Raw genomic sequence first — 27,965 nt, forward strand, 5'->3', positions numbered from 1 at the left:
TGTTTGTTGCATCTCGTCAAAACACAGCCACAAAACGATTCTCCTTCACAGCAATAACATTTATTAAAACAAAAAAAACCAACAGTGACACACAATGAAATGACCACATCACTTAGAGTCAGTCACAGCTGGGATTAACTCATGTCAGCGCCCAATCAGATCATCCAAACTGTCCCGTAGCAGCGCTTCATCACCATCCTGTACAGCAACTCATGCATGCCCATGCTAGGCTGCTGCACATGCTCTGTGGAAGTTGTACTTCCTGGATAAACCTTCTGAAACCTCAGGTGGGAAAAAGCTGTGCAGATGTTCAAGAAGTGCTCACTTTCCTCTTTAGGCATGACTTGGTGTATTTCTTGGCTCATCGTTAGTCTTTTGTCGAGCATCCTGTGCGGCCTACACTTTCCAGGCGAGAGGAGTCTGAAAGTTTTAATGAGCACAGTATGTGGCATCCCATAAGCTCCCTTTCCTATAAGGCATCGTGGCCATATTTGTCCTTGTGTCCTACAGGCTGCTTGCATCAAATCAAGGTGATATTCATCAAGTTTCCGATCCATCTAAAAGTGATTGAACATGCAACAAAATCATCATGCAAATATCAAGCACCGAAAATATGAAAGTGTGGTGTATATACACGCTGAAAGTTAGGAACAGTCTTTGTGTGATAGTTTTTCAGGATTCAGCAACATTTACACACAGAACAGCGCAGATGCTGGAGGAAAGGACAAAGCTTTAAATCATGAACACATCGAACTACTCACGCACTGATTGAGGAAGCACAAATGATTATCAAGCGTCGGTGGTTACAGCAGCACAATGACAGAGTAACTGAACAGCAACAGAAAACAGGCACAGGAGAGTTTGTGTTGTAGAAAAAGACATTTTGAAACAGGACCTGGAAAAGTAAAGTATCAGGATACAGACGAACCACAGGATCCTCCTGAGGAAAATTTCTTGAACATTTTCATGTTTTTGGAATGTGATTGAGAAAAATTGTGCTTTGTCTCAAAATCATATTGAGGAAACTCACAGCTTACAGGAGTGCAATACACTGCCAAAAATACAAACACACAGTCTGTGGTGTGTGTTCGATCAGGAGCTTCCACTTCCAAATAGGAGGAGTGCAAACTAAAAATAACATTTAAACAGTTTTTGACAATCCTTTCAATATCATAATGCTCTTAAGACCCCAAAATAAATAGTTTTCCATTTAAGAGCTGGACTGGCCCACAGAGAGGCTCAAGCTAAACCCTTCAAACACTCTTTAGACAAAGTAGGGGCTGCCTGCAAGAGCGCTCTTATCACCAGATATCAGCTCTGGACTTCACGTTGTGGCTCAATGGGGGCAAATCTCAGGCCCCTGAAATCCTAAATTTGTGGGGAGCTTTTTGGGAGAAGTGGATGCAGATAATACTCACGGTCAAGGAGAGATTTGCTTTTCAGGGTTTTTTTGGCCTTATGATGCAGATAACAGATTTATTTGGGACACGGCTGACCAAAAATATAAAAACAGACAAAAAGACTCTTCTCTGTACAAACAGAAGCTCACGGAGAAAATACAACTGGCTTTAGTCCACATTCCACAGAAGTTCACATTGCAGGTGTTAAGTGTAGCTCCGGCTGGTCAGATTGCCCAGGTTTAACTCTGGACCTCAGGGGGGCTGGTGTGCCTGGTGTTGGGGGTGCTGCAGCACTGATTGGGAGCATCAGTGGAGATTTGAGCGGTGCAGGCCACCGTGTTGCTGTAGACTCTGCGGTTGAGCTGGATCACGGTGGTCTTGGAGGGCATGGACATGCCATTCTCTGCTGACCAATGGTCGCAGTGAAAGAGAATCAGGAAACACCTGTAGAACTGAGAGAAGAGGGCTGTTGTCATCATTTTAAACTCAACAAACAGGTCAGCACTGCTGTTAATCATGCTTCTGTCGCCTTCGTCCTTTTTCAAAAGTTAAACCAAAATGTAAGCTAGTCCTGAACTCTGTGGCAAGACTTGACATAAACCGAAAAACATGAACATATTACCCCAATTCTGTGTCTTTGCACTGGCTCCCTGTTAATTTTAGAGCTTGTTTAAGAGTTTATTATTTATTTTTCAGGTGCGACCAGATCTAAATTTATACACCAGTGCATGCCCTGAGGTCAGAGAGCAAGGTCCAGCTCGTAGTGTCTAAGACGAGACTTAGAACCAGGAGGGACAGGGTATTTTCTGTGGTAGGCCCTAAACTCTGCCCCCTGAACAGCCCCCACACTGGAGTGTTTTAAGTCTCCTCCTAATACCCGTTTTTATTCCTAAGCTTTCACACTGTGTGAGTTGTCTGGTCCCCTGTTTTTTTTAATTACTTTATTTATTTCTATTATCTAGTATTTATATTTATTACTTTTAGCTATGTATTCCTGTTTTAGTATATTTCCTTGGTGTTATTAGTTTTGAGTTTGTTGTTGTTTTAAATTGATGTTTTGTGCAACACTTTGGAAACATTCAGTTCATAAAGTATGCTAAATGATAAAGTGGATTGGTTTGGATTGGGTTATTTAATGCAGTGCACATGCTTACTCCTGGACTCCATCAGACTAACCATCTTTAAGAGGTGTGTTATTCAAAGTTTGATTGGACAGAAACTGTTCCTCGGAGCACTTTCATGTCATTATAGTCGAGGGGAAGTGGTGGAGCTTGAGCAGAGAAAATGGCCCTTAATGGCTGCAAAGAAACACGTTCGCTCACACATTGTGAACACTTTGACCTTTGTGGCAACTCAAACCCATCAGACTAAAAGGTCTGAGAGCCCAACAGGCGACATCCCTCTGTTTAGATAAATGAGTAGTGAAGAAATTTATGGTTTGGACATCTTGGAGCACAATAATCACGATCGGCCCATAAATGGAGATAAATGCTGCTCGTGTCGTGCACTTTAGAGCTCCAGAGTGTATTTTTAAGACTCAGTTAGGTAAAGCTGGATGGGGGGAAAAACGTTAGTCAATCGTCACGCTCTGAGGAAAATGTCCCAAAGTACATTAGACTTTTTGTGGATGGGACTCTGTGTCTACTGACGCTTTGATGTCATAGCATTGTGACTGCACTTCTTTGGCTCATTTCTAAGTTTGTAGACCATAAAACTCAACTTTATCCAAATCCTGCACATTCCTAAACAAACAGCGATATCACAGCAAGATAAGGGTTCAGTATTGCTAGTCGTCTGACTCATTAACCTGAAACTGAAGCAAGAGTTTGTCAGACAAAACACAAAAAGGAACAATGCATAAAAACTCTAAGATCGAAGAGAAAAAGAAACATCTCTCTCCTTTAAAAACACACCGTGCAGCGAAATAAATGAATCCCGCACAATCACGACAGGTTTCAGCATTCTGTTTGAAGGATTTTACTTTGCTTGTTTTGTGTTGATCGTTATCAACCCAGAACGACTGAGGCAGTGATGGAAAAGACAGAGAAATGTGCACTGAATAAAAATTGTCTCAGAAAAAATAAATCATACATAGCCAGCTGGAATGAAAAGAAACAACAGCAAACAACATGTATAAGTAACTGCTCTCTTTGTGTTGCATGTAGCACAATAAATGAGCGATAGCACGCCGAGCATGCTGAGGCCGGCAAACTCACGGTCTTCATTTATTATGCATTCAGTTCTATTTCCAGCCTTATCTGAAGCAGGCTTCTGCTGAGGGTGCGCGCTCTTTTTCAGCGCTGAACTTTACATGCACACGTAAAAAAAAAAGCACATAAGCACCTGAACCCTTGACTTTTGACTCTGTGCTGATCCTGGAGAGATTTTATGATTAATGCTTTTCATAAATGTGTGTGTGCAGCAGCTGCTCAGGGAAGATTACAACAGCTTCATTTTACATAATCAGATTGTCCAACATTTTATTTCTGCAGTTTAATTTGAGTTTACAAGCAGATTAATCATGTACAGTAGGTTGAAAAATAAAAAGCTCACAGTTTTACCAAGTTTGAAGAGTGAAACGTGAAATCCAGACCTCGCTAACTGCTGCTGGAGAGCATATCTTGGTCTTTTTGATAAGTCTTGTGTGGATTTATAGATGTTAGAGCTGAAAGCTGTTCCCTTTTTAATGAAATGTAGACTGTAGTAGACTTTTCGGACACAGACATAAAATGTCTTTTTTTCTCTCTCTCTCTCTGCTACTGTTTCAGGCATCCTCCTGATGATGGCGCTGTGCGAGGAGGTGCACGTGTACGAGTACATCCCCTCCATGAGGCAGACAGACCTGTGCCACTACCACGAGCGTTATTATGATGCCGCCTGTACTCTGGGTGCCTACCATCCGCTCCTGTACGAGAAGAGCCTGATCCAGAGGATCAACACAGGCCCCGAGAGGGACCTGAGGAGGAAGGGGCGGGTCACTCTTCCAGGCTTGAGCACCATCAACTGTGATATCTGAGATATGAATGCTGACCTTCTGAGCCTGAAAACACAAACATACTCGAGCCTTTCGCTGGCTGACAAAGGGGGAGGTGCAATAAAGCCACAGGAGACACGGAGGCTGGAGCTTACAAGTTTGAAATGAGACCCTTGAAGAACATAAGCCATAGCCCTCCAGGCGGGATCATCATGGAGGACTTGTCTTCATTAAGATGGTTTACCTGACCAGAGACTGGCAGGAAGAGCCTCCAGGATGGGGCTGAAAAAGACATTTCTGTCTGCTTTAGCTGAGCCACGTTAGCTGTGAAGCTGACTAGGGTAGCAACAGATCCGTGTTTTTAGACAGGCAAGTGAATTTTCAATAACTGGGTGTGTTTCAGTGGTGTGAACTGTATTTTCTTTAGGAAACACCACTGTTCATAGCGGTGGGTATTTGTTGTGGAATAAGCAAAGAAAAAGTCATCTGTGTTGAATGTCCGAGGTAAAACATATGCTCTTAAATGTACACATCCATAACACATGCATAGGAAGGCGCAGGTGGAAAGGAGACGTGTGACGCTCTCTGCCATGGTATTGCTGTTCACGTCACCGCTCTACAGGGGCGCTACCTGTTCAACATTCCTGTTCGATCTCTGAAGCTAGAAGTTTTTCTGTTGTTGGAGGGTTTATTTTCAAACAGCTGTTTTTTTCGAGCCTTTCACTAAATTACTCTGCCAGCCGGGTGGTGTCAAGAGGCTGAAGTTAGTTAATTAAAAAAGCAGAACAGACGGAAAGAAAGCGCCAGGTTTAGGATTTAGTGTTTAATTAATTCAGGCCAAAATAGATTTTTGGTGCTCAGAACAGCCGTAGCCCTGTGCCTAGTGGTCGACTGAACACGCTCCATGGGTTGCCTTGTGCCTGTTCAGATACATGCAGTACAAACAGTGGCAGGACTGCAGGAACATGGAGTTTAATTGCTGTGGGAGGTGTTTGAGTAGGTCATGATGCTGGAGCGAGCTGCATCAGGGGATTCACAGCTCTGCGTCAGCAACCAGCAGCTCCAACTTTGGTGGTCAGTTCACTCTTTATTGAATGTATTCTCACGGTCTGCATCTGTGCAGGGTTATTTTCTAGTCCTATAATGGCAGCATTAAGCTCATTTCCTGCATCTATAAATGTCTCCTATTTCCTGGATCCTCCAACAGCACTGTGCACCTGTGTGCAGCCACTGGCGGAGACGATAATAAAAGAGGAATTTAAGATGGTATTATCATCAAAATTGCTTCGTCTCCAGCGAGGATGATTTTATGTTTACAGTTGGTCAGTGCAGCATCTGCAACGAGCTGTGAAGAGTTATTTGCTTATCACGGGAAAGGGAGGAGGTTGTTGTTCACTCGGCGATTACTGAAAAAATGCTCATGAGCAGAGGGTTTTTGTTGATAAATGTTATATTCTACAAAATGTTCTTGTGCCATTGGTTGTGGTTTGATAAAAGATGTGAGACAAGAAGTGTTTCTTTGGATAGCCAGTATGTGGAGTTGGCTTTGTTGTTGTAGTTTGTAGATGGACCTGGGCCTTTGCATTATTTGTTGTTAAGAGGGCTGGGTATCAATCAGAATTTGAACTCAACGTTTTGTTTTGTTCTCCAAAGTCACTTTTGTATATGATGCCAATATTAAGCAAAAAACTAGAATCAGCTGACAAAGTTTTCTGGTGTAAACTGACAGCTGGATGACATGATACCGCGTTTTATTTTGAAATTCTACTTGGTTAGGGTTAAAGCTCCTGCAAGGACTTCCTGAATGGTCACTAAACTAACTGAAAATAACATTTATGACGTTTTTAAGCCACTGATTTAAAGAAACAGCCTTCTTTATTTTCAACTGCAAGTTTTCAGCTGATTTATACATTGATGACAAAGTGGGATCAAATTTTTCTGTACTGCTTTATACCCAGGAGGCGCAAAAATCAGCACTAACAGAATATCCCCGACTAAGTTAAATAGGCGCATTTTAAAAAAATGGTAAACAAAAAATTGAAGAAAAAAAAAGTCTTATTTAATAAAATTGGGCAAATATTGAGTCACTTCAGTTTCAGTGAAGGATTTACTGCGGTGCCGTGCAGCTGTGTTACTTTAACACCTTTCTGTCTTCCAATATAAAAAATAACCAGATCTTGAATTAACTGTGAGGCTTGATTAACGAGCTCAGATTTTGTATATCAAACATGTTTGGTTGTGACATACTCGACAGATTTATTGAGATCTGTTTGCAAACAGTGGTTTGGTTTGATGCCCAGCCCGGCTTTCAGGCGGATCGTTTTGCATGTTAATAAAAAGAGTCCTGAAACCAGTGAAGTCAAACGCAGTTAGAGGACTGTTAGAAGAAGAAGTAGTCTGAAGAAACTAGTTTTTGACTCTTGAGGAGATTTTTTCGTTCTGCTGTATTTTTTTCTGCTGAAATAAAAATGACCTGATGTTTATTACTCTTGATTGTAACACACTGAAGGTGCGAACCCCTGAACATATAACTCGTGTGTATTTCTGGTAATAACTTTGATTACTTTCAGTGCACAGAGCATGAAAATCTGAATCAGGGCTAATAGTCTCAAACTGTCCGTGCTGTACTGTGCTGCAACGTAACCTTTGGCAACACTCACAATAGTTTCTTCTTAAAGAGGTGCGTTTCATCCTGGTATCAGAATTTTGTGCCAAATTCCACCTTGTGATGTCTTAGAAGGGTTGAGTATGGACGTTAAGGGAGACTCGTGGTAGCAGGATGTCTTAGGTGCTACTACTTTTTTGGAGGGATGTGGAAAATGATCTCACTTTGAATCCCTTGACTTTCTCAAAGACCGGTGGTTAAGAAGGGAGAGAAGAGAACAGAAGTGCTAACACTGTTTCTTACATTTTCCCCTCTCTTCTTTTTTCACTTGAAGTCTGTTTTTCATGTCTTTTTTTACTCAGTACTGTGGGAATCGCTGCACCACACTGCCTCTAAAGGATTGTAAATCAAAGAGTTTCTCCATGCAGCTCCTCAAACTTTAAAAAGAGGAAGAAGAACAAGAAACACCTGTGACTGGACGTAAAGAGTGACAGTCCTGTTTCGCTCCCAGCAGCCTTAGGGTGTCTTTCTTTCTTTCTTTCTTTATTTTGATTTGTTAGTGATTCTCTTCTTCTTACACTTGAACTGATATAAAAAAAATAGATTTCAGCAGTTGTAATTTTGTCTTTTTTTACGGTGTAAATAAAGTTGTTGTGAAGCTGCTCGTGTGTGACTCACCTGTTTGTTCATGAGGATGTAGATGAGAGGGTTGATGACGGTGCTGCTCTTGGCCAGCAGTGAAGGCACCACGCTGGCCACAGGGCTGATGATGCTGGGTGGCCCGAATGTCGCCATCATGGCCACGACACCGTAAGGCATCCAACACAGCAGGTAACAGGCCGCCGTGGTCAGAACCATGAACAGGATGTGGTACTCTCTCTTCCGGGCGGCTGTCTTTCTGATCTTGCCCACCTATGGAGAGAGCCGTGCTGGGTTAATGAAGAGACCATGTGGTAGAGATATTTTCATAATTGTCATCCTAGCATGGAAGTGCTCTCTGCGTTTGTAAGAAGTGAATTATGGCAGCTTTGATTCATTTCTATCTCTGGAGATGGCAAGGGGATCCTTTCATTTCAGCTGGTTTAAACCTTGAACACTTAAAAGAGAAGTGTTGAGTTAGGAAGACTTCAAAGTTAACTCTGCAAATCCTCTAAAGCGTACTCTAGCACTGATGGCTGCTTATCTTCCAAACAGGCTGTAATTCAAAAAAGCTGCAACGATAAAGAGTTTAAGGGAATTTTAATCAAACCTGTTTTTCAAATCTGTGAGAAAAGGTAAAACTCAAGCTCTGCTCAGCTCTTAGGTGTTTGCTACCCATGCAGGCTTCATTTTGAAGTTGTATTTCAACATGTATTTTACCCCCCTCTCTCTTAGCGGATGGCTGCGTTGGCTAATTGTTATCATTTTCCTGTCAGTCTGGTTTATTTCTGGGAGTTTGGGAGGACATGAGGAAGCCAGTCCCTCCTTTTCTTCTTTTTCTCAAACTGAAGAAGTCTTGTGCTGTAAAACAGTAGCGTGCACAGACTTTTTGAAGGGCAGGGGCAAAATGAAAGAAAGGAGGCACATACAGTGTGTGTTTTTGCCACCCAAGAGGGCAGTGTATCATATTTTAACCAGCCAAGGGAGCAGTTTTATGTGTTCATTGTACCCAAGAGAGGATTAGTGTTTTGACAACAGGAAGGCTCTTCAGCCTGAGTATTTCAACAGTTGGGCCATGGGGGTGCACACCAGTGCTGCAAAAAGTTGATTTCCCCACAGTTTGGCTGCTGCATGACTACTTTGTCCTTGAACTGAATTTTTTCCTTTCCCAATCCTGGGAATAATTTGATATGCAGCCTTTAAAGATAAAACTAGTGTAATACATGGCTTTATCTGCCTCCTGTAGAGACAAATCTGCATTTTATACCTTTATCTGCAGCCAGTCATATCAACAGCAAACAGGTGGGTTGCAGTACCAGGAATTGCCACTTGGAGAAGCATTGTTATCCAGGTGGAGTCTTGGATAACTGCTGTCAGCTGTTTCTTTCATTCGCTGTGATAAATGACTCAGTGAGTGGCTGAGTGACGACTGGCTGCATCGTGACATTTATCACACACACACACCTCGCCATTATTCTGCTCACTCTGATGAATCTCACTCAGCCATTTCAACCGCAGCCCCCTCTTCATGCACTGACTTTTTGTTAACTTTGACATCGAATAACAGTGTGTGGACTCTGGTTCTCTCCTTTGAATTCTTCTACCAAATTTCATTTGGAGAAGTTGGATAAAAATCTCAATTTTTTCTGCTCTGAGTACTTTCTCTATAGTTGCTGCCAGGGAGTATGTTTCACATTTTTCTCCTGAAAATACCATATGTAACCTTGGAGACAGTCCTCTTGAATATCATTCCATTCTAATGGACTGCTTTTGAGTTTCCTTTGAGTGGCTTTTACACTCACACACAAAAGAAATTTTCCGACTATCACTTTCATTGAAGCAGCCTAGAAAAATGAACATGTGCAGCTGGTACCAACAAGTGGAACTACAAACAAAGAAAACAGCCAGAGTGAATATTTTTTTCAAAGACGTGTTGCAATGTGAGCCTGTGCTTTGATAAGAGTCCACCTTTCTGCTCTACACCAGGCTATAAAAACAAACTAAGGCTGCATTAATGAAACACAACAAGCTGAGGGCCAGATTTAGCAGCCAAGCTGAGCTGGATCCCCCAGATGGAGAGAAATCCCCATAATGCCTCTGATATTTGACAGGAATGTACAATATGGTCTGCGCGATGTATAACAAACAATATATTTAAGTGTTGGTTCTCGTTCTGTAGCTCTTCAAGTGTGTGCACCTGGTGGGATTACAGGACTCAAATGTTCATTTATTAAATAAAGGAAACCAATTTCCAGCTTGTTTGTTTTGTGATCAGGAGGAGTTTATGCTCTGAACAGACAGCAGATGCTTGATTCACTCAGAAAACACAACCTTTTTGTCCACAATAAATTATCGTTTCATAACCATCAATAGGCGGGCAGGTGAAGGTCAGCGACAGAGATATTAATGCGAATGACGCACATCCAGCTTCCTTTCAAAGCCAGATTCTCAGTGATAAATCCAGAGAAAGAAATAATGCATAATTTAACAATTGTTGTTTATGAAACCTCAGATTAGCTTTTTAATGACCAATCCTCAACTTGTTTACCCTTGTATCTTGTATCTTCTTATGTTTTAATATAGCTGCCAAAACTCCTCAGACCCTCTGCTCTTGAACATGACTTGCATTCTTGAAGCGCTTCACCTCATCAGGTGCTTAAAGATTGAAAGAACAAAATAATGAAAGTAAAGTGCATCTAATTCAGCTGATGTGGCCCACACACAGCTAATTACAGGAGCAGAGCACTTTGTGAGAGCTGTTTACGGACATCAGAAGGTCGCCACTGACAGAAAACATCATTCATTTAGGAACAAGCCGCCCAGCAGTCGGAGGAAAGTGCTCCAGGAAACCCCAGAAAAATAATAATTGAGTAATATCTGCTTCTCATTCTCTGTTTGTGTACTGTGCAAATGTTCTCTGATAATCTTTATTTGAGCAGCACTTCAAAGCCTGAGGTCCAAAGCCTCAGCAGCTCAGCTTTTTGAGGCTTAGCGCCTTGCTCTGCTAACCCTCCCCGTACCCCTGCTCTCACGAATAAATCTCTGAGGGGGAAGCAAATCTCTCCATGGGAACTTCAAGAAACTCCCTGTGCACATTGGTGCAAAGGAGACTTTAGACGCGCATGAAAGTCACTGGTGTAAAAGAATTTAAAAGGTCCCTCTCAGCTTCTTCCTGTCTGTGTAGATAACTTATTATAAAGACATTATTCTACAGATAGCTGCAGAGGTCACTGAATGTTTTTTGTTTAACATATCAAGTGCTATCTGATTAGAGGAGCAATTCTGGCAGAAGTTATAAGTTGCAAAGTGTAAAGAGTGACAGTATTGCTGAGATGAAAAACTGCATTAGTCTGTCGTCTGTAACAGGGGTCACTGCAGAGCACTACAAACATTTCTGAATAACAATGAGGGAGTTCTTTACAGCAGTCATGAATTTTAATGACTAAGTTAGAAAATGCACAAAGTTCACAAAAAGGTTTTTCTGCTTCGGGCTAAAGAGGACACAAACCCTCCCATCAGAGCTACTCGCGGTGCCGGAGCACTGATTTCTGCAGGGGTGATGTGTCTTTATTCAAAGTTTGGTATTAAGAATACGTTGAAATGGCAGTATGCTTTGAGATTAAGAAAAGCACTTTCTCTTCGTCTATCCAACTGATATAAAAAAAGTGACTTATCAGCACTGAGGCTTTCTGAAAACCTGGCTTTGGAAGATATATGTTTGTAGATTTGCAGAATGGCTGTGCAGAAATAAAAAAACAACCATCTATCTTTCTATCTTTTTATGTCAGATGTGTCAACACACCATCATCTGCGAACATTTAGTGGATCCTCGGCTGCTTTTAATGACTGCATTTCATTTGTGAAGGAGTCTTTAGGAGTACACATATTTTTGCTACTAATATTTCAATGTGCATTTGGTCTTCATTTCCTGTTTTATTTTGTAATATCCTCTTGTGTGTTTGACTTCCTGTATTTCCTCTCCACCTTGACTGCTCCTCATTAGTTCCACCTGTGTCTGGCTGCCCTGTGTGGATTTCAGTCCCAAACAAACAGTTTTTCTCCTCTTTGTTGCTGTTTGTTTGTTTGTTTGTTTGTTTTGAGCTCTTCTTATGGACATCTTCTGGATTTTTTTCCAGACTCGGAAGTTATGATTTTCAGCCTTTACTCTGAGAGGACAGGACAGTGGATAGAGGAGGACACAGGGTGAAAGTCCCATGTTGTCCCTCTCAAACAACCTCTTCTGCTGCATTCACGAGCTTTGACCGATGCTCCCAGGTTGATGATCAGGTAAGCCTTTAATATATTCATGTTAAATATGCACTGTGTGATTTATAAAAACGTCTTTTTAGAAGGATTAGTGTTGATATTGTGATTGAAAATTTCTCAGGCTTAACAAAACATGTTTCACCCAACATATGCAGCTGTGAATGAGGTTCATTTGATTGTATTTAAGTGAAATAATCCCAAAATAGCAGAAAAATCCAGAATTTTAAAGCTAGGCTAAATATACCCACACACATGATTGTTGTGTCTGCTGACAGCAATGCATTCTGGTCTGTCTGCTGATGTGTGGAGTGCAGCTATAACTTTCTGTGATGGATATCCCTGTGATCTATGGACTGTCAGCCTGTTTGATGTTTACTGTTGATGTATGTACACAGATTTCACAATCCATCAAACTTGAAATGTTGCATTAAAGTCACAACATCACATCTGTCACCGTCCAGCTGCTTCAGTCTGTCAGCCGTCAGAGGCCGTCAGGGGAAAATCACAGCTTGTCTGTGTGAGTGGCAGAGACTCTTTCACCTTATGAGAGCACGAGTGGTCCTGACAGGACATCTGGAGAGGACGAGGTCTGAGGAGTTTTTTAGATGGGTTCAAGTTTTTCAGACTGAGCAAGCTGCATGTACGGGGGCCAGGGAATAAACAGGAGAAAACTATCTGAATCTTTTGATTTCTCTTCAGTAGATGTGATTCAAAAAGTTTTATTTCTTTATTCACCTTGACATTAAAGAGGGGGTATTGGGATTTAAAAAAAATGTATTTTAGCTGTACATGATTTACAGATTGAAATAAATCTTTTTTTAAATGTTTTGGAAAACCTTTGGTTCATCCTCTGTCTAAAAAGTTTTGTTTCAGCTGCTGCCTGTTTAAGACTCCCTGCTCCTCAAACCCCCTTCCTTCTGATTGGCCAGCCCTCTGGAGGTCTGTTGGGGGTAATGGGGGTGAAGCTATGGGCACATCTTGGTGTCTGAGGTCCCTTCAAGGTCTCATTCACCAATTAGTAGATCCTGATGAAATGACCTCATCATTTCAGCAAGTCTCATGAAGATCTCGTGACGATCTCATGCTATGTTTTTTTAGATTTGACAGCCTCAAGTGGACACTTGAGAATCAGGCATGAACACTTCTGCTCTGGCTTCATATTTTAGGACTTGAGTTGCAACTTGGTGTTACCTTGGTAACTCATTCTGACAGATGATATAGGACACCAGCCAATAGGGAAACTGCTTACAGTGACTTCAACAACTTGCATTCAAACAATCAGCGTGACTCCTTCATTTTCACAGAACAATTTTTGCTCCTGCTGTTTGCACAGATTAAAGGAACTTCAAATAGATAACATGTGCTTTTTAATGTCACCGTCAAGATAATAAAAATAGAATCCTGACACAGTGTCTTAGCGATCTTTTTCCAATCTTAACTTCTTTTTTTTTTTAACTCATTTTTGTTCAATCTATCCACAGAAACTAACATGGGAGGTAACACGGTTGTAAAAATAGATCCTCAGATTTATGGTTTACTGCTTCCATACTGGTGCGTTTTCAGCTTCTGGGTCATGCTGGTTAACTTGGGCAAACACTACTATATGTGCACTCACACACTCACTCACACACACACACACACACACACACACACACACACACACACACACACACACACACACACACACACACACACACACACACACACACACACACACCTGCCATCCCAGGAGGGTTTGAGTTCTCCCTCAGGCACGAAAAAAAGAGCTTTTCTTTTTGTCCCTGCAGATACAGAAAGGAAGACTTGGATTTTTCCTGATATTTCCTTGTCCCCCAGGAGATGCTGCTTAAAATGGCTCTTCCTTGGCCTACTCCCTGAACGCTCGTGGCTTCATGAGTGAGAGGATGCTTGATTTGGTCTCCAGGCTGTTTCATGGTCTGTGAGTATGCAAAGACTGGTGAAGGTCACAGTGGCCAACTTGCTTTCTGCAGGGCTTCTCTGGACTGCAGACGGGTGTTTGCTCTTCTCAGGACAAATATCACTTTATGTGACCTAAAGTCTCTGACTTTAAAGTTCGTTAGAGAAGTGAAGCATTCAAAGAGACACATGCACACAACCTTTCTGCACCTACCTGTTTGACTGCCCATAGAAGCCGGCTGTAGCAGTAGATCATCACCAGCACGGGTATCCCCAGGCAGAAAATGAAGAGGCAGATGATGTAGGCGTGCGACTGAGCAGTCCGAACCGTCCAGGACACGGAGCAGCTGGTCCCCGCCCCCTCAATGCCGTAGCTGCTCCAGCCCAGCAAAGGGGGCACAGTCCAGAACAAAGAGTACAGCCAGGAGCCCCCGACGGCCAGCAGGGGCTTACGGTAGTCTGGCCCACGCTTGTTGTAAACAGTTAGAGTGCTGTATCGGTCGTAGGAGAGGATGACCAGGGAGATCAGCGAAACAATACCTAAGAGAGACGGAGAGGAAGGGGTGAGTCATCAACATCACCATTAATATATGTTCAGTTGGGTTTAAAAGGGTCAGTGCACTCAAAATAATTAAAAATGGAAACTCTGATGTGTGTTTGCATTCAAAATAACATGCAGTGTTTGATGGCCATGTGCAGGAGCAGATCTACATGATTCACGTTTTTTTTCCCTTGAACTATCTTGCATCTTTAACTCAAAGATCTGTGACTGCAAATATCAATCAATACCTCTTGAACGCAGCTGAGAAAAAGTTAATGACAGATTTTTTTTTATGAGATTATCACAGTAGGGGACCGAAATAACGACACATTCACTGCCACTCCACTTAATAAATGATCACTGAGTAAATTAATTAAATTTGCTGATTGAAGAATTTGGTACTGCACCATTTCCTCTTAACTCTGCAGGTTTATATGTGCACTCTGATGGGTTTCTATTGAAGGTTACAGCTAGCCTCTTGTTTGTGTTGGCAGACTTATTTTTGTACACACTGGCTGTGTATTTTTTCAGAAACATCTCACATGTGTCACCTTGTACTTACAGTACACCAGAGCTCGCTTTGAAGCCTCAAAAAGCATAGTGACACAACGAGCAAGCAGAAAAAAAAAATTATCAGTGACAGCCCTGTTTTTCAGCTCTGTAAATCACCCAGAATGACAACAAAGTGTTCCCCACTCTCGGCCGCAGTAATAACAACGCTCAAACGCTGTGACAGTGAGCGTGTATGCCGACATAAGGGGATTTGAGGGGTTAGGATTCTGACTTTAAATGAGGAAAAGTCTTCCTGTGAAAGTCTTCCTGACTTCCAGCACAATTCTCATGCTGCACAAGCTCCCAAGAGGCCGAGCAAACCTGGGAGGATGTTTCGAGGTTCTGTGCATGGCTTGTGTTTGCCCCTGCTTGTATCCAGCTTCTTCATTGCATATTAAAATAAAAGCTTCCTCCTCGACGCGTTGTGCCTGAGGCTGTTTGTTCACGGACAAAAAGATTAAAATCAGCCAAACTTCAACCTTTGTTCATCCTCCGCTCACACAGAGTGTAAAACTGTATCCACAGCGGTGATCTCAGGCTGCCTGAGGGGCAAAAAATACATCAGCATGTAGTGAGTTGTCAAACATACGGGGCACCCTTTAAGGCCTGAGAGGACACCCAGGAGAGCTCTTCATCGTGTTTTCCACAGTGGAGAGAACACTCCAACATGTTTCCATGTTTTTATTTTTTTTTCTCCGGAAGAGGATTTCACCATGTTTTTTCCCTCTTCAGAGGACACTCCATCAGGTTTAATTCATCACAGTAGCATCTGAGAGGGTACGTGTCTCTCCAAACCTTTCAACCCAGCAACATGTTTCTTCATGTGCCACATGAAAAGGAAGATAGAGCTTCATCTTTTGTCCGACTCGCACCATTTCAGCAGTACAAAGAGAGAGGACACTAGTGTTAGACTACCGACGGACTAAACTGATGGTAAAAGCAGCTTCAGTGTATTCCAAGGAGGATGGAGGCTTCCTGAAATACTCTGGGTTCCCCTCTTTGGAGTTCCTGAACCTTCGCAGATTCATTTTTGGGGAGATCACCACCAACACAAACTCTCACCCACAGAAAACTCATAATTAAACTCATGCTTTCATTTAGATTTCAATACAAAGTGATTCAACATTATTTACATCAAATTTTCTGTGGAGGCAGTGTATCAGCTGACTCACCCCCCCTCCCCCCTGCAGAGGTATTAAATGTTACGCGGTAAAACATCCATAAACAGTGAAACGAGGTCAGAAAAATACAGATTCCTCTTTGCTGTTTCTGCGTTTACCTCACTGACACACGGGACTGCATTTTTCATAGTAAAAGGGAACAAAGGTTAGGTGTAAATGACCGGAGCAGCAGCGAGAATGACCCACTGTGAACAACGTCTACCTGATAGATCATGTCTGACATCCCCCAACAGTGCTGCCCTTTACACACAACCTGCTCTTCAACAACCATACAAGGAACTCTGAAGCACATGTACAAAAAGCCTCATGTTAATAACCTGTTAGTATCACAGATCTGAGGTTCAGAGGGCTGAATACTGTAAAAGAAAAAAAAAAAAAAAAAAAGTAGTTACAGGAGATATGACAGAAAAATGTGGTTGAAAAAGATCAAATGTTGGAGTGAATAGTGTCTCCAAAGACTGCATGCTACCAGCTTAACATTTTCTGCTGGTCGCTCAACACCAGGCTTTTGAATACCTTTCACCATTTTGAACAGTTAGCATATGTTAGTAAAGATACCCCTTTGTCTGTAAAACCTCAAACCTGTTGACTCCTGGCCTGGCTCTGCTCACTATCTTGGGTTGTTGTTGCAGTTGAACTAACTACATTGTGGTTTTGACACTGGTGCTTTTATTTTGAAAGTAATTTGTTGTCTTTTGGTGGTTTTAGTACACGACATCCTGTCCCGCTCAATCTGCTGTTTATAAAGTGACGAGACACAGCTCTGTCATTCAGCAAAATTCAGAGGCCTGCATATTTGCTGCAACCTGCCGGAGCAGGGACACAGCAGATCCACTGTGAGTGGACACGTTGGCTAGATTAGAAAGTATTTTAGCTGTAAACCTGAAGCCAGAATCAAGCATGTACAGCCTAAATGAAACTTTATAGCTGATAATAGACAGGTTTGGTGGCACTGTGCACCCACAGGGAGCTTACACTGTTTTTCCAAGAGAGCCTAAAAGACCATCTTTTTTTGGATTTGGATGTTAGATTAGATTTTTTCTGTTGGTAGCACAGACTATCTGACAACATGTGCATGTAAAATGCTATCCTGTCACTGATGCTGTACACGTGTAAACCAAGGGGCAGCATCTGGTTTAGAAAAATGAGGCATATGCAGAAGTGCTATAATACACAAACATTGCTGTTCGACGAGAATCTGCAATAAAAAAAAAAAATAAAAAAAAAAAAAACTAGAAAAAAAAACAGACTTTTACAGTATTATAAAATGTTTTACAGTCTAGTTAAAAAAGTGGCTTAGGTCTAAAATGTTACTTTTGCTATGGGCACACACTGTACAGGGGGGAGTTTTTTCCAGCTCAGTGGTTAAGAAGATATAAGAAACACAAGTTTGTCCAATCAGAGATACAGCCCAGCTTGTGTGACTGACAGGCGTCCTATAGCTTTTAGAAAGGAAGCTCATTTCCAGTGTCATATCCAACATGGCCCCCGCCAACAATCAGCTGCATTACTCTGCATCAAGAACAGATTGGTGACATGGCGAAGACTACATCCATATTTTATGCAGTTTATGGTGTGAAGGTGTTTGGCAAGAGGCTGTTTCCCATTGTCTTAGCAATTTCATGCATCAGAAATAACCACACAGTGATGTCTCCTCTTTATGCTCATAAAGCTTTGCATTAATTCCAGACTGTCTCGTAAGCATCACAGGAGCTTTTAATAACCCAGACACACCTTTTAAGAATGCTTTTCAAAAGCTCCACATCTATCTTTAGACACTAATGCTGACAGGACAAAGGCATTTGGTATATAGTTGATTACTTAAGATGTCAGCCCCTTGTCAGCTTTTACTTTGACTGCAATTGAATGTTTTGGGAATCAACTCTATAGTTATGGACGCTTGATTTGGAATACCGGAGTTGCTATCTCTTGAGCTTCTTTCTTAGGTGTGCATCACTGATGTATTTTAACCAAAGAAAGGTCACTACCTGCTTGTTTTGGCTTGGTTGATATAATTAAACTTAAATTAATTAAAGTTCTGTTTATAATGGATGCATACTCCAATGCTTAGAAAGCTAATTTAAAGTATTGTGATACAGAGAATGCATCAACTCACATCCAGTTTACATGAAAATCCCCCCATCAATTGCATTATGATGTAAACACACGTGTAAGCCTTAAGCACTGAACCCTGGCTGACGTCACCTGAGTGATCAGCCTGAGTGTCTGCATGAAAGCTGGTTTAAAAGTTCAACTGCTGAGCGAGGAGCAGGGCAGCACTTTGTGAAATCACAGGCAGGTCTGGACTGGCCATTTCTGTGATCAGCGCACAAGGATTATTTTCAATATGCAGTTTCATGGATTGGAGTGTTTTTGTTTGAGACTTGTTGAGCTGAAACGATACAGGAGACTCATGCAGTATCATGTGCGTCATAAATTCACAGAAGCTCTCACACAAAAGCTGTCATGAGAGGCGTAAAGTAAAAAAATCGTGGTGACCAGAGAGCAATTTCTGTGCTTTATTTTGCAGGTGCTGCAACATAGCCGCAGTAATAAAAGACAAACCTTGATCTATATCTGATGGCACACTCAACACGCTCGAGCATGAGTAATGCAGCTCTCTCCCAGTTTATGAAAGGGTCAGATCCATTAATTCACACTTAGATGTAAAGGAGGAAACAGCACGGCACACAGCCGCACTGAAAACCATAAGGAAACACATCTGATGTAGTAAAGTTTAACTCTGCTTCAAACGTATTCCTACAACATGCCCTGCTGCTTTACATAATGCAGCCACTTAACCTTCTCATTACATGAAACTACGTATATCTGACCTTTTGAAACGACTCTGTGTTCCTCGTAGACACAGAGAGGTTGAGGCAGGGAGCCCCAGACAGGTCAGAGGACTCACAAAGGCAAAGGAAATGTTGGTTCTGCTCTTTTTGTGTAATTTAATCAGTGAATGCTTCCTTTCAAATCTGATATCCTGCTGCATGCAGACGACACACAATACTATCTGACTTTTAGATTACAATGTTTGGTTTTCGAGTACAGTAGAGAGAACACGGTGCTTGGACACGACCTGAACTGTTGTAATAGCAATGTATGCTTTCTGCTGGATCATGGTGGTAAAGGTACACAGTGTTCTGGGCTGCAGGGGGGGGGGCATGATGTACTCCATGCGAGGGAGCAGAGCTTGTTTTGGTGCAACACAAAGAAAAGACAACCATGGAATAGCTTCCATTCCTCTTGTGGAGCATTATTACCTGCACAGAAATAACACCTGCAGTTGTGTCACAGAAATGAGAGATAAATATAATCCATTTGCTGCCAAGCAAAGCGTAACAGCATTATTGTTAGCTCAAAATATTTCATGCTCAGCGTAACCAAAGGGAACATCAGTCATCTCAAAATGAGCCGGCCAAAGGATGTTACAATTACACATAATCAGTGATAATCACCACATCGACAGGCCTGATCAATTCTCAGATTACGGTCTGCCTGGAATCCAATCAGGTCATTGAAAACACTGAACATCATATTAACCTTTAAGAAACACAGGATTGAATGTCCCTTTGTCCTGAGCCATTTGACTGGGTAGTAAAATCCCTGGAGACGCCCTCGATGTAAAGCTGCTGTCAGGCTCTAAGAGCTGTTTTCTCTGCCATCTGAAAGACTGTTTTATTGAAACCCAAGGCAATGAGGAGGCGAAGCAAAATCAATGATGTTTTTGTGGTAACTGTTCATCAATGCTGCAGAGAGAGAAAGTATCTACTGTAAAGATCCCTTTTCAGGGGTCAAACTCTCGCTCTGTTATTACCCGCTCGACTCAACCGCAGAAAAAAAGGAACAAACATCTTAGACTGCAGTGCATTCCTTTCAAAGTGAACTTGTAAGAGCCATGTCTTACCTTTTGTCTTATTGTTGTTTTTATTTGCAAGTGGAAGGTGGCCGAAGGTGTAGGAGCCACACAGTTTTCCACTGTGCTAAGGTTTTCTTTGTATTATTTTTTGTATCTCATGTCTAAGGCTTATTGGGAGCAGACAAGAAATTAAAAGGTTTTTTATTTGATGTTACATATGGCTTTTGCATTGTTTATTATATAAAACTCGACACACGTCAAAATTTTCACCCACCATCAGGCGGTAGAGGCTACAAAGGACTTGGGGCACTACAGTACTTCTCCAGAAAACAGTACGTGCAAGTTGATTCTTACACTGAACATGCTGCTGTTGTCAGGCTGTAATTGTTAACATGAAAAATGAGGCCTCTTCCTCTGATCAGCTCATCACTTCACTCTCATGTATCACAGCTTTCAGCACTTTGGTTAGTACAGTGTCTTGACTGACAGGTTGTTGGTCTGGTGTTCTCTGACTGACCCGTCATGTCGCTTGGTGATGAGAAACAGGAGCATGATGGATGTTCTGCCGCTCTGGTGAAGGTCTTTTTTCTGTCACGGTGTCACTCTCACTCTAAGACCCAACAGACCACCAATTCAGACACGACTAATCAATCATTCAGCAAGTAATTTTGAACCTTCATGTCAATGTTTGTCATATAGCCATATGCAACTTAAAGTCTTAATTTTGACTCCTTTCCCTGAGAGAAACAACAAGAAGCACGATTTGTAAACATTAAGGTTGGAGATGCAGGGGCATGCCCAAGAGGGGTACTGAGGAAAGCCCTTCAGGGCTCTTATTGACCACCAGAAGACCCGGAGAGAGACCAGATTTGAACATGACAGTCGGCTTCTATCGGCATCCGGCCAATACGCCGCCTACCAAGAAGGGCACTGTTGCCTGTGGAAACACAAACAGGATCAGGCAGAAATGAAGAGTGGAGAGAGGAATGGAGGAGTTTTTTAGAGCAATGGGACATCCTCTCCTCCAGAGCGCAACATGAAGCGACATGTTTCAGTGATGACGGCATCAGCTGATCACCTCTGGATCATCTGTCAGTCAGCTCCAATAGCTGTTTGTGTGTCTGCACATGTGTGCTGTAATAACTTTAATAAAACATAAACAGTAAAACATGGATCACTTGACCAGTAAAATGCATCTTTATTAGATTATTTATCATTTAGCCATATCTAGAGGGCATTTAAGCGTGAACTCTGAAAAATATTGATATAACAGTTTATTGTGTCTCAAAAAGGTATTATTTATTAGATTTCAGTGACAATAGAAATCAAGTTATTCTTTACTCTATAACTTCATGCTCATGAATAAAACTTAAGAAACTCTCAAGGAAAACAAGTGTTTAATTCTGACTAACTTTTTTTCTCAGATTTAAATTATCGTCATAAAGATAAAGAGGATCAAGAGGAGTGAGAGAAATAACCGATCACATATGGATTTGTTTATTCTGTATCTTATTTTACAATTATTTCATTGGATAACCTAAACAGTTATGAAGTGGGAATTGATCCTCTTTTTTAAATTGATTGTTTGTTTGATTGTTTCCTCAATCATAGCTCCTCCGATTAGTCTCCTCCCTCCTCCCTCCTCTCTCCTCCAAGCACAGTTATCGCTTTGGGACAGCCTTCAACATGGCAACTCAGAAAGTACCTCTTGCCCCGCTGAGGAGAGAGGAGATTGGAGACTGCAGTTTACTGCTTTGAGACGCACCCTAAGTCACGACAGATGAGGTTCGCCCTGGAGTGGTGGCCCTGCTCTATTCTCTGCCCTCTCCTCTCTGATTAAAGACATAAATCCCCAAAATAACTTTTGAAAAACCATCTTTTGTGTAGCTAGCCTACCATAGAATTTGTTATCTTCAGTGGTTGGAAATGAGTGAATACAGAAGTGCTGAATACTGCAGTTCCTCTTGAGGCTGTGGTGGTTTAGCGATGGTTTAAAGAGGCTGCAGGCGTATTTTCTGTATGACACTCCTGTGTCTGCACTTAAACAGCCATGTGAAAGGATATCAGGTACAGAAATACATCATGCCACCCCTGTATGAGTCAGAGCCTGGGTCATTGCCTGCCTGTTGAAAAGTCCAGACAGCAGTGAAGCAAGGAACATCATGGTCTAAATGCATCTAAAATGCCTGCACCTGAAAGTCATTTTTGACATACTGAGTCAATCTGACACCAAAGCAAAGAAACAAGATTAGCATGTTTTTCTTCCAGCTCTACAAACATCCTGTGAGTGGTCGGAAGAGGCACTTACGAAACATCTGTTTAAATACAGCCTAAAGCTGTGATCAATCATACTACTACACATGTATGAGTCATTGCATTACATCATGCCTGCTTCACCATCAGCTCTCCACCTGCTGATGGGCAACGGGCTGAAAAGGTGACTTACAGAGAAAATGGGGGAAAATTGGACACTTTGAAGAACCAGTTTCAAGCTTCTTCACTGCCCTCGGTGGTATAAATTTAATCCTGGTTTGAAACCAGCCGTGACCAGCTGGTGATCAATCATCACAGATCATATGGTGTGGGGTGTGAGTTAGGGCTCATGCTGAGGAGCGGGCCACAGTGTGGAGGCAGCTCCTCTGACGTGTTGTGTGTGAGGAATACTGAAGGAAGGGTTCAAGACCTATGGGTGAAATAAATCATTCAGGTCAGGTATGAATGTGGTTTACACTTTCAATCTGCCACATTATTATTATTATTATTATTATTATTATTATTATTATAATTATTATTATTATTATAAGGCACATTATCCCCATGTCCTCTTAAATGCTTGGTTTGGATTAGTCTAATGTTCCAAAGTTCTAACGTTTTGTCTCTGTGGAGCTTTTCTCTGCTGAAAATTTAAGGTCTTGTAGCACAGCATTAACGCTTTGCTCTTCTTTTGTGTCTTCGGCAGTTGGTGTGGAGTTGGAATAGGTGCTCTGAGACCTGTGTTTTATGGTGTTTTTTTTTTCTCTAAGATGGTTTCATTAAGTTCCTCTAAATTTTAGATTTGTGTTTTTAAAATGCAGTAACTGGAAGTTTTCGGTCCCAAGTGTTATGATTGTTTCTCTTGTCTTTGTTCTCCTGCATCTTGAACTCTCCTTTGTGGAAGTGGCTGTTCACGCTTAACTAAGGTCGAAATATAAATTCATAACTGTGAAAGTTATTGGCCTGGAGAAGTTGCACATTTTAGAAAGGCAAGTTTTTTTTGGCCACATTGCCGTTACACAAAGTTCTTTAATTTGTTTGTTCCTCTACAAACTGGCCTCAAAAGAGAGAAGCTTTCTGCTTGTTTACGATTTTTCAGGCCTTTTTTTCATGGCAGGTATTGAACCACCAACCCTATATCTGATGGCACATTCAACACGCTGATCAGCTGCCCCCTGAGCCCTATTCAGAAAATCATTACGAGAATGAGAAGGAATCAGCCTTCTCTCCTATGAATGAGAATTAAGCATCACAGTGAATTTGCCTGCAGACACACACAAACCTTTTCCTGAAACATCAAGCTGATTTATGTTTTATTAAGTTATAAATAGAGGAGCAATAACATCACTTTTCCTCCGATATTCTCTCTGCCAAGGCTGCACCTCCTGTATTGATCCACAGCCCTGAAGCTGCACACCTCAGTGCATTTATAAAAGCAATGTCCTGACTTTCTTGCCAAATCCTGTGCAGATAAAGTCCGCAGGTGTTGCAAAACAAACATCGCACACGGCCGCTGGTGCTGGGTGCCCAGCTGACTCGGAGAGCGGCGCTAAGATAGAGACGGACTCCAGCATGCAGAAGCCTGCTGAGTTAAGCCCTGAGTACAAAAACACGGCACAATCCACCAACTACGGGAGCCTGGGGGACACAAAGTCAAAATAGACACACGCTGATTTCAAAAACACAGTAAGACATATACAACCTATTTTCCCCTCTTTTCAAATAAATGTAAATACCTTTCAGTCAACATGGGATTTATTTTATCTGTCTGGACAAATGAACAGCAGCAGGTGCAAAAACACCAGCAATACATTGATTTATTGTAACACAAAAATACTCAGAGCTAGAGAATATGAAAACATAAATGTTGATGTTGAAAGAGAGGGTGGTGGGAAAAAATACTTAGAATGTAAGATTTGAAAAAGCACAAGGAGGGTTCAGATGTTCTCAGATTATTCTTTTCCCTCAAATCTGTAAAAATAAAAAAACTCGCCCATGAAAAATAATAAGTAAAGTTTCAATCTTTCCAGAAATTGAGAGCCCAGATGAGATACCTGCAGTGTTTATCTCTGAGCCAGAGTCAAGTACCCTGTTCAGGACTGTAAATGGCTCCAGTATCTGTGCTGAATGTAAATGTGAGTCTGTGCAAGAGGCTCATACACAAGCAGCTCTGCAGCAGCTTCTACAAACAGCCTCCACTCTGCCCTGAATGAGTAGTGAAGACACTCGGTTCATCTGTGAACCCAAATAAAGTGTAGGTGTTGGATTTTACAGTGAAATTAAACACAACACTGGACAAAGCTGCTGCTCACAGCTGAAGATGTGGCCTTCAAAATGCATCAACCTGTGGCGTTATCTCCACTGCTGCATACCACACTACACCGATGTTTATATTCCCACGCACATAGTTCAGTGTTAGGAAATAAACTCTTTTCTCACTGCAAACTTTCACAACAGCTTCTATCAATTTAGTATGACAGTGGAGGTCTATTACACAGCTACAGTCCTTGGGCGATGGCCAATGAACCATTGGTCAAATTTTCTATAAAAGAAGACAGGTGACTGTGAGGCCCAGGAGTATGAGATTAAAAGAGTTCATTTACAAAATGAATGTTAGATCTGAGGTAAGGCATCAAAGACATCTGTAAAACATGCGTAAAACCTTAATTTGAAGCCTCAGATCTCTGTGTGTGGCATCTACACTGCAAAAACTCAGTTCTCACGCAGAGAACATGTTGAGTTTGGAAGAAAAGGAGGATACAGAGCACTTTAAGATCTTGGCATTAGCACAATCAAAGTTCATAGCTAAGGAAAAACACTGTTCAAAAGTTGGAATTTAAAATGTTAAAATAAAACAGTTATTCATAGAGCTTGAAGTGAAGACACCTTGTTCAAGATTTTACTTTCAAAAATTATGAGCTAAATTGATACTGTTAAGAAAAAAAAATAGATAAATAAATGAGCAAAGTCAAATTTTCTCACTTCACAGGTAGATACTTTTACACTCAGCCAATAACAATTTATGTTCATGTGTTATACCTGGATTAGTCAGGCGTATGTATCTTAATCTAAAAGAAGAAAAAATTTAACATTAACTTCATTTGAGATTTGAGTTTTTTTGCAGTGTAGATACTTCACATTAATCTCTCGAGGCTTGACATCTTAATGTGTATTCACACCAGACAAGAATTACATCATTTGCATGTGTGTGATATAAGAAAAGCTAACATAAAGACACAGGAACTATTGGATATTGGGAATTTGCACTTTCAGTGATAACCAATCAGGAAGGAGATCCGCTGATGATGTTTGCCTGAGCAGACCAGCAGGGGTTCATTCATCTGTAAAATATCAGACACATAGATTGAACCTGTGCGTATAGCCTCTGTGAACTCTGTGACACTTACTGTTTTGATGTGAACAGGAATACAAAAAAGCAGCTTTGAGGAACGCGAACAAAGGGAAAACCTTCGTCTGTCACTTGATTCCAGCTATCTGTTTCGTGTGAATGCAACTTGGGTGTTTTCTTTTCTTCTTTTTTTTTTTTGGTAGTCCTGTCATCTAAATTTGGCACTTTTGAATTTAAGATTAAAGAAAATGCAGAACTAGTCAGAGGGCCACATGAATTCAGTTTTCTGAGATATTTAGTCTAAAAAATTTAACTGACAAACTGTAACATTTTTTATTTTTTGCAGTGCAAACCAGCAACCAGAACGCCCCCAGTATATCTATCCATCTTTACAGATAACAAAAAAAGCAAACAAGTACATTTTCAAGAATCAATAACTAATTTTTCCCCTTATCTTGGACCCTCGAGGGTCAAAGGTTATCAGGCCCTCAGCTCGGTGCACTCCTTCTTTTTTCTATTCTGACTCCTCCACCTGATGAAGGGATTTAACAGCATTCAGCAGCTCTGAGGACTTGCTGGGTGGGCGTGATTGTTTATGTGTGAAATAAAAAAATGGTTTTAGTCGACGAAGTAGAAATATTACTCTTTTTTAAAACTAATTTAATCACCAGATTAATCTGAAGGTCAAATACAAGAAGTAATGCAAAACATCTTGAGTTGTTTCTGCTGAAGAGAAGCCTGTGGGAGGTCATTAGTAGTCTGATGCAGGATTATTACATCTGACAGCTCTCCCTGCTCAGACTAACATCTCACATTTGGCTGCAAAAGAGCTGCTGCATACAAAGCAGAAAGAGGACTGATGTATGCCTTTATCATGCAGACGTTTACAGATAAATCCGTGTCAGGAATTCCAGCACAGCAACACAAAACCACTTACATGCTTTGCCCACTAGAGAGCAGTGATGAGCTGATTATTTTCAAGTGTTGGGTGAGACTACCCCTGGCATCAGTCACATTTTTATGTGCAGGCAGCACAGTTAAATGTCCCCGAATCAATCGTTGTAGTTTTCAGTCCTTAGGTTATCACTTACATGGATTCTGCGCATTACGTTACCTCAGACAAGGAATGTAACAACAGAAATGAGATTGTTCACAACTTAGAGTTATGTTAATCACTTCAGAAAAACCATTAAGGTGCAGAGAGAACACTTGTATTGCTTGCCAGTCCTTGTGTCTGTATGTAAACACAAATAAGAATGTCTGGAATTGCTGTCGTTGTGGATAAAATCGGACGAAACTGCAGTTATTTCTTGTTCCATGTAGGGTGTCTCAAATGATCTTCCATTTTAAGAACAAGATCACCATCAATGAGCCTAATTTGGCTTATTCTGTCACTTAACTTCTAAAAACCAAATCTGCATAAACAAATAAATAGTCCTATCAAAACATTTATGGATTGCTGCTTGTAGTTTTATTCTTTTGCTGATATTTATTTAGTCTCATCACTTTAATGTGCATCTGCATAGTGGATGGGATCTCTCAACTAACTCACCGAAGCAGGAGTTGATGAAGCCGTACCAGCTGCAGCCGCTGCGCCCCAGCAACCACCTCCCGCGGATACTGGAGGCGAAGCTCAGCGTGGTGCCGAATAAACACACCAGCATGTCGCTCACACTGATGTTCAGCAGCAGCATGTTCACCGGCGTCCGCAGCTTCTTGAATTTGCAAAACAGCAGCAGCACGATAAAGTTGTTGAGAAACCCGAAAGTCATGATGAAACCCAGCACCACGGACAGCGCCACGAAGCCCGCCGGGGACAGCTTCCCCCTGCCCGCAGGCACGTCCTCCAGCTCCTGGTCATCGCTCAGGTTGAAGCTGTAATTCAGACCAGCCTGACCAGAAAACATCCTGCTGTCCATTCATCGGCTCGTCTTCACCCCAAAGCCGCTATTACCGGTTGTTTTTTCACTTTGCTAACCTGAAAAGTTTATTAATCTGAGGTTCTCTCTGTCCTCGTGCTCGTTTTCCTCTGGGACATCGGATCATCGCACTTCATGTTTTCATTTTATAAAGAAAAAAACAAAAACGCATATCCACGGATGCTTGAGCGTTAAGATGGGCACTGGATCCCAGAGATACGACACTGACGCAATAGGCTAAAAATACACTGGGTCCAGAAACTGCCACCTGTTACCTGAACACACGTCCACTTTTCAGAATTCAGCGCATTTCAGCTCCTTTTTACGCACGGGTTCTTTTTAATCAAACTGTCACTAATCTGCACAAATTTAGCAAAGATCTACCTTTTCATTCTTGCTCTGTCTTTTTCATGTTTAAAAGTCTATCATGTAGAAGTTTCCACTTTGGATTTCATTATAATCCGCGCTCACAGTGAACACTCCGGATCCATTGGCGGTGCATAGCAA

General features: G+C 41.6%; 2 protein-coding genes across 2 annotated transcripts in view; one reads left to right on the forward strand and one right to left on the reverse strand.

The window, feature by feature from the left end:
* The window catches only part of st6gal2a (ST6 beta-galactosamide alpha-2,6-sialyltranferase 2a), a 50,261-nt gene extending 42,643 nt beyond the window's left edge, over window positions 1-7,618 (forward strand). Inside the window, exon 7 of the mRNA XM_074694341.1 lies at window positions 4,169-7,618. Within this exon, the coding sequence (XP_074550442.1) occupies window positions 4,169-4,416 (248 nt within the window). The 3' untranslated portion in view covers window positions 4,417-7,618. The remainder of the gene's footprint in view (window positions 1-4,168) is intronic.
* Window positions 20-27,953, reverse strand: tmtops2b (teleost multiple tissue opsin 2b). The gene is made up of 4 exons (XM_074694342.1): window positions 27,092-27,953; window positions 14,016-14,341; window positions 7,658-7,891; window positions 20-1,852 (listed from the first exon to the last, which is right to left on the reverse strand). Exons 1-4 carry the CDS (start codon window positions 27,456-27,458, stop codon window positions 1,640-1,642), a joined length of 1,140 nt encoding a protein of 379 aa, XP_074550443.1. The 5' UTR covers window positions 27,459-27,953; the 3' UTR covers window positions 20-1,639.
* Window positions 27,954-27,965: the final 12 nt, after the last annotated feature.

Source organism: Halichoeres trimaculatus, unplaced genomic scaffold (assembly GCF_033239565.1).
Source record: "Halichoeres trimaculatus isolate MK-OKI-2021-1 unplaced genomic scaffold, fHalTri1.1 fHalTri1_scaffold_19, whole genome shotgun sequence".
Lineage (NCBI taxonomy): Eukaryota > Metazoa > Chordata > Actinopteri > Labriformes > Labridae > Halichoeres > Halichoeres trimaculatus.

What these genes read in the sequence shown, in the direction of transcription:
- tmtops2b (XM_074694342.1), bottom strand. Translation starts at nt 27,458, where the DNA reads ATGGACAGCAGGATGTTTTCTGGTCAGGCTGGTCTGAATTACAGCTTC. An exon ending in TTCTATGGGCAGTCAAACAG is followed by an intron (nt 7,892 to 14,015) that starts GTAGGTGCAGAA and finishes CTCTCTCCATAG; the next exon opens with GTGGGCAAGATCAGAAAGAC. An exon ending in ACATCCTCATGAACAAACAG is followed by an intron (nt 1,853 to 7,657) that starts GTGAGTCACACA and finishes CTCTTCTCTCAG; the next exon opens with TTCTACAGGTGTTTCCTGAT.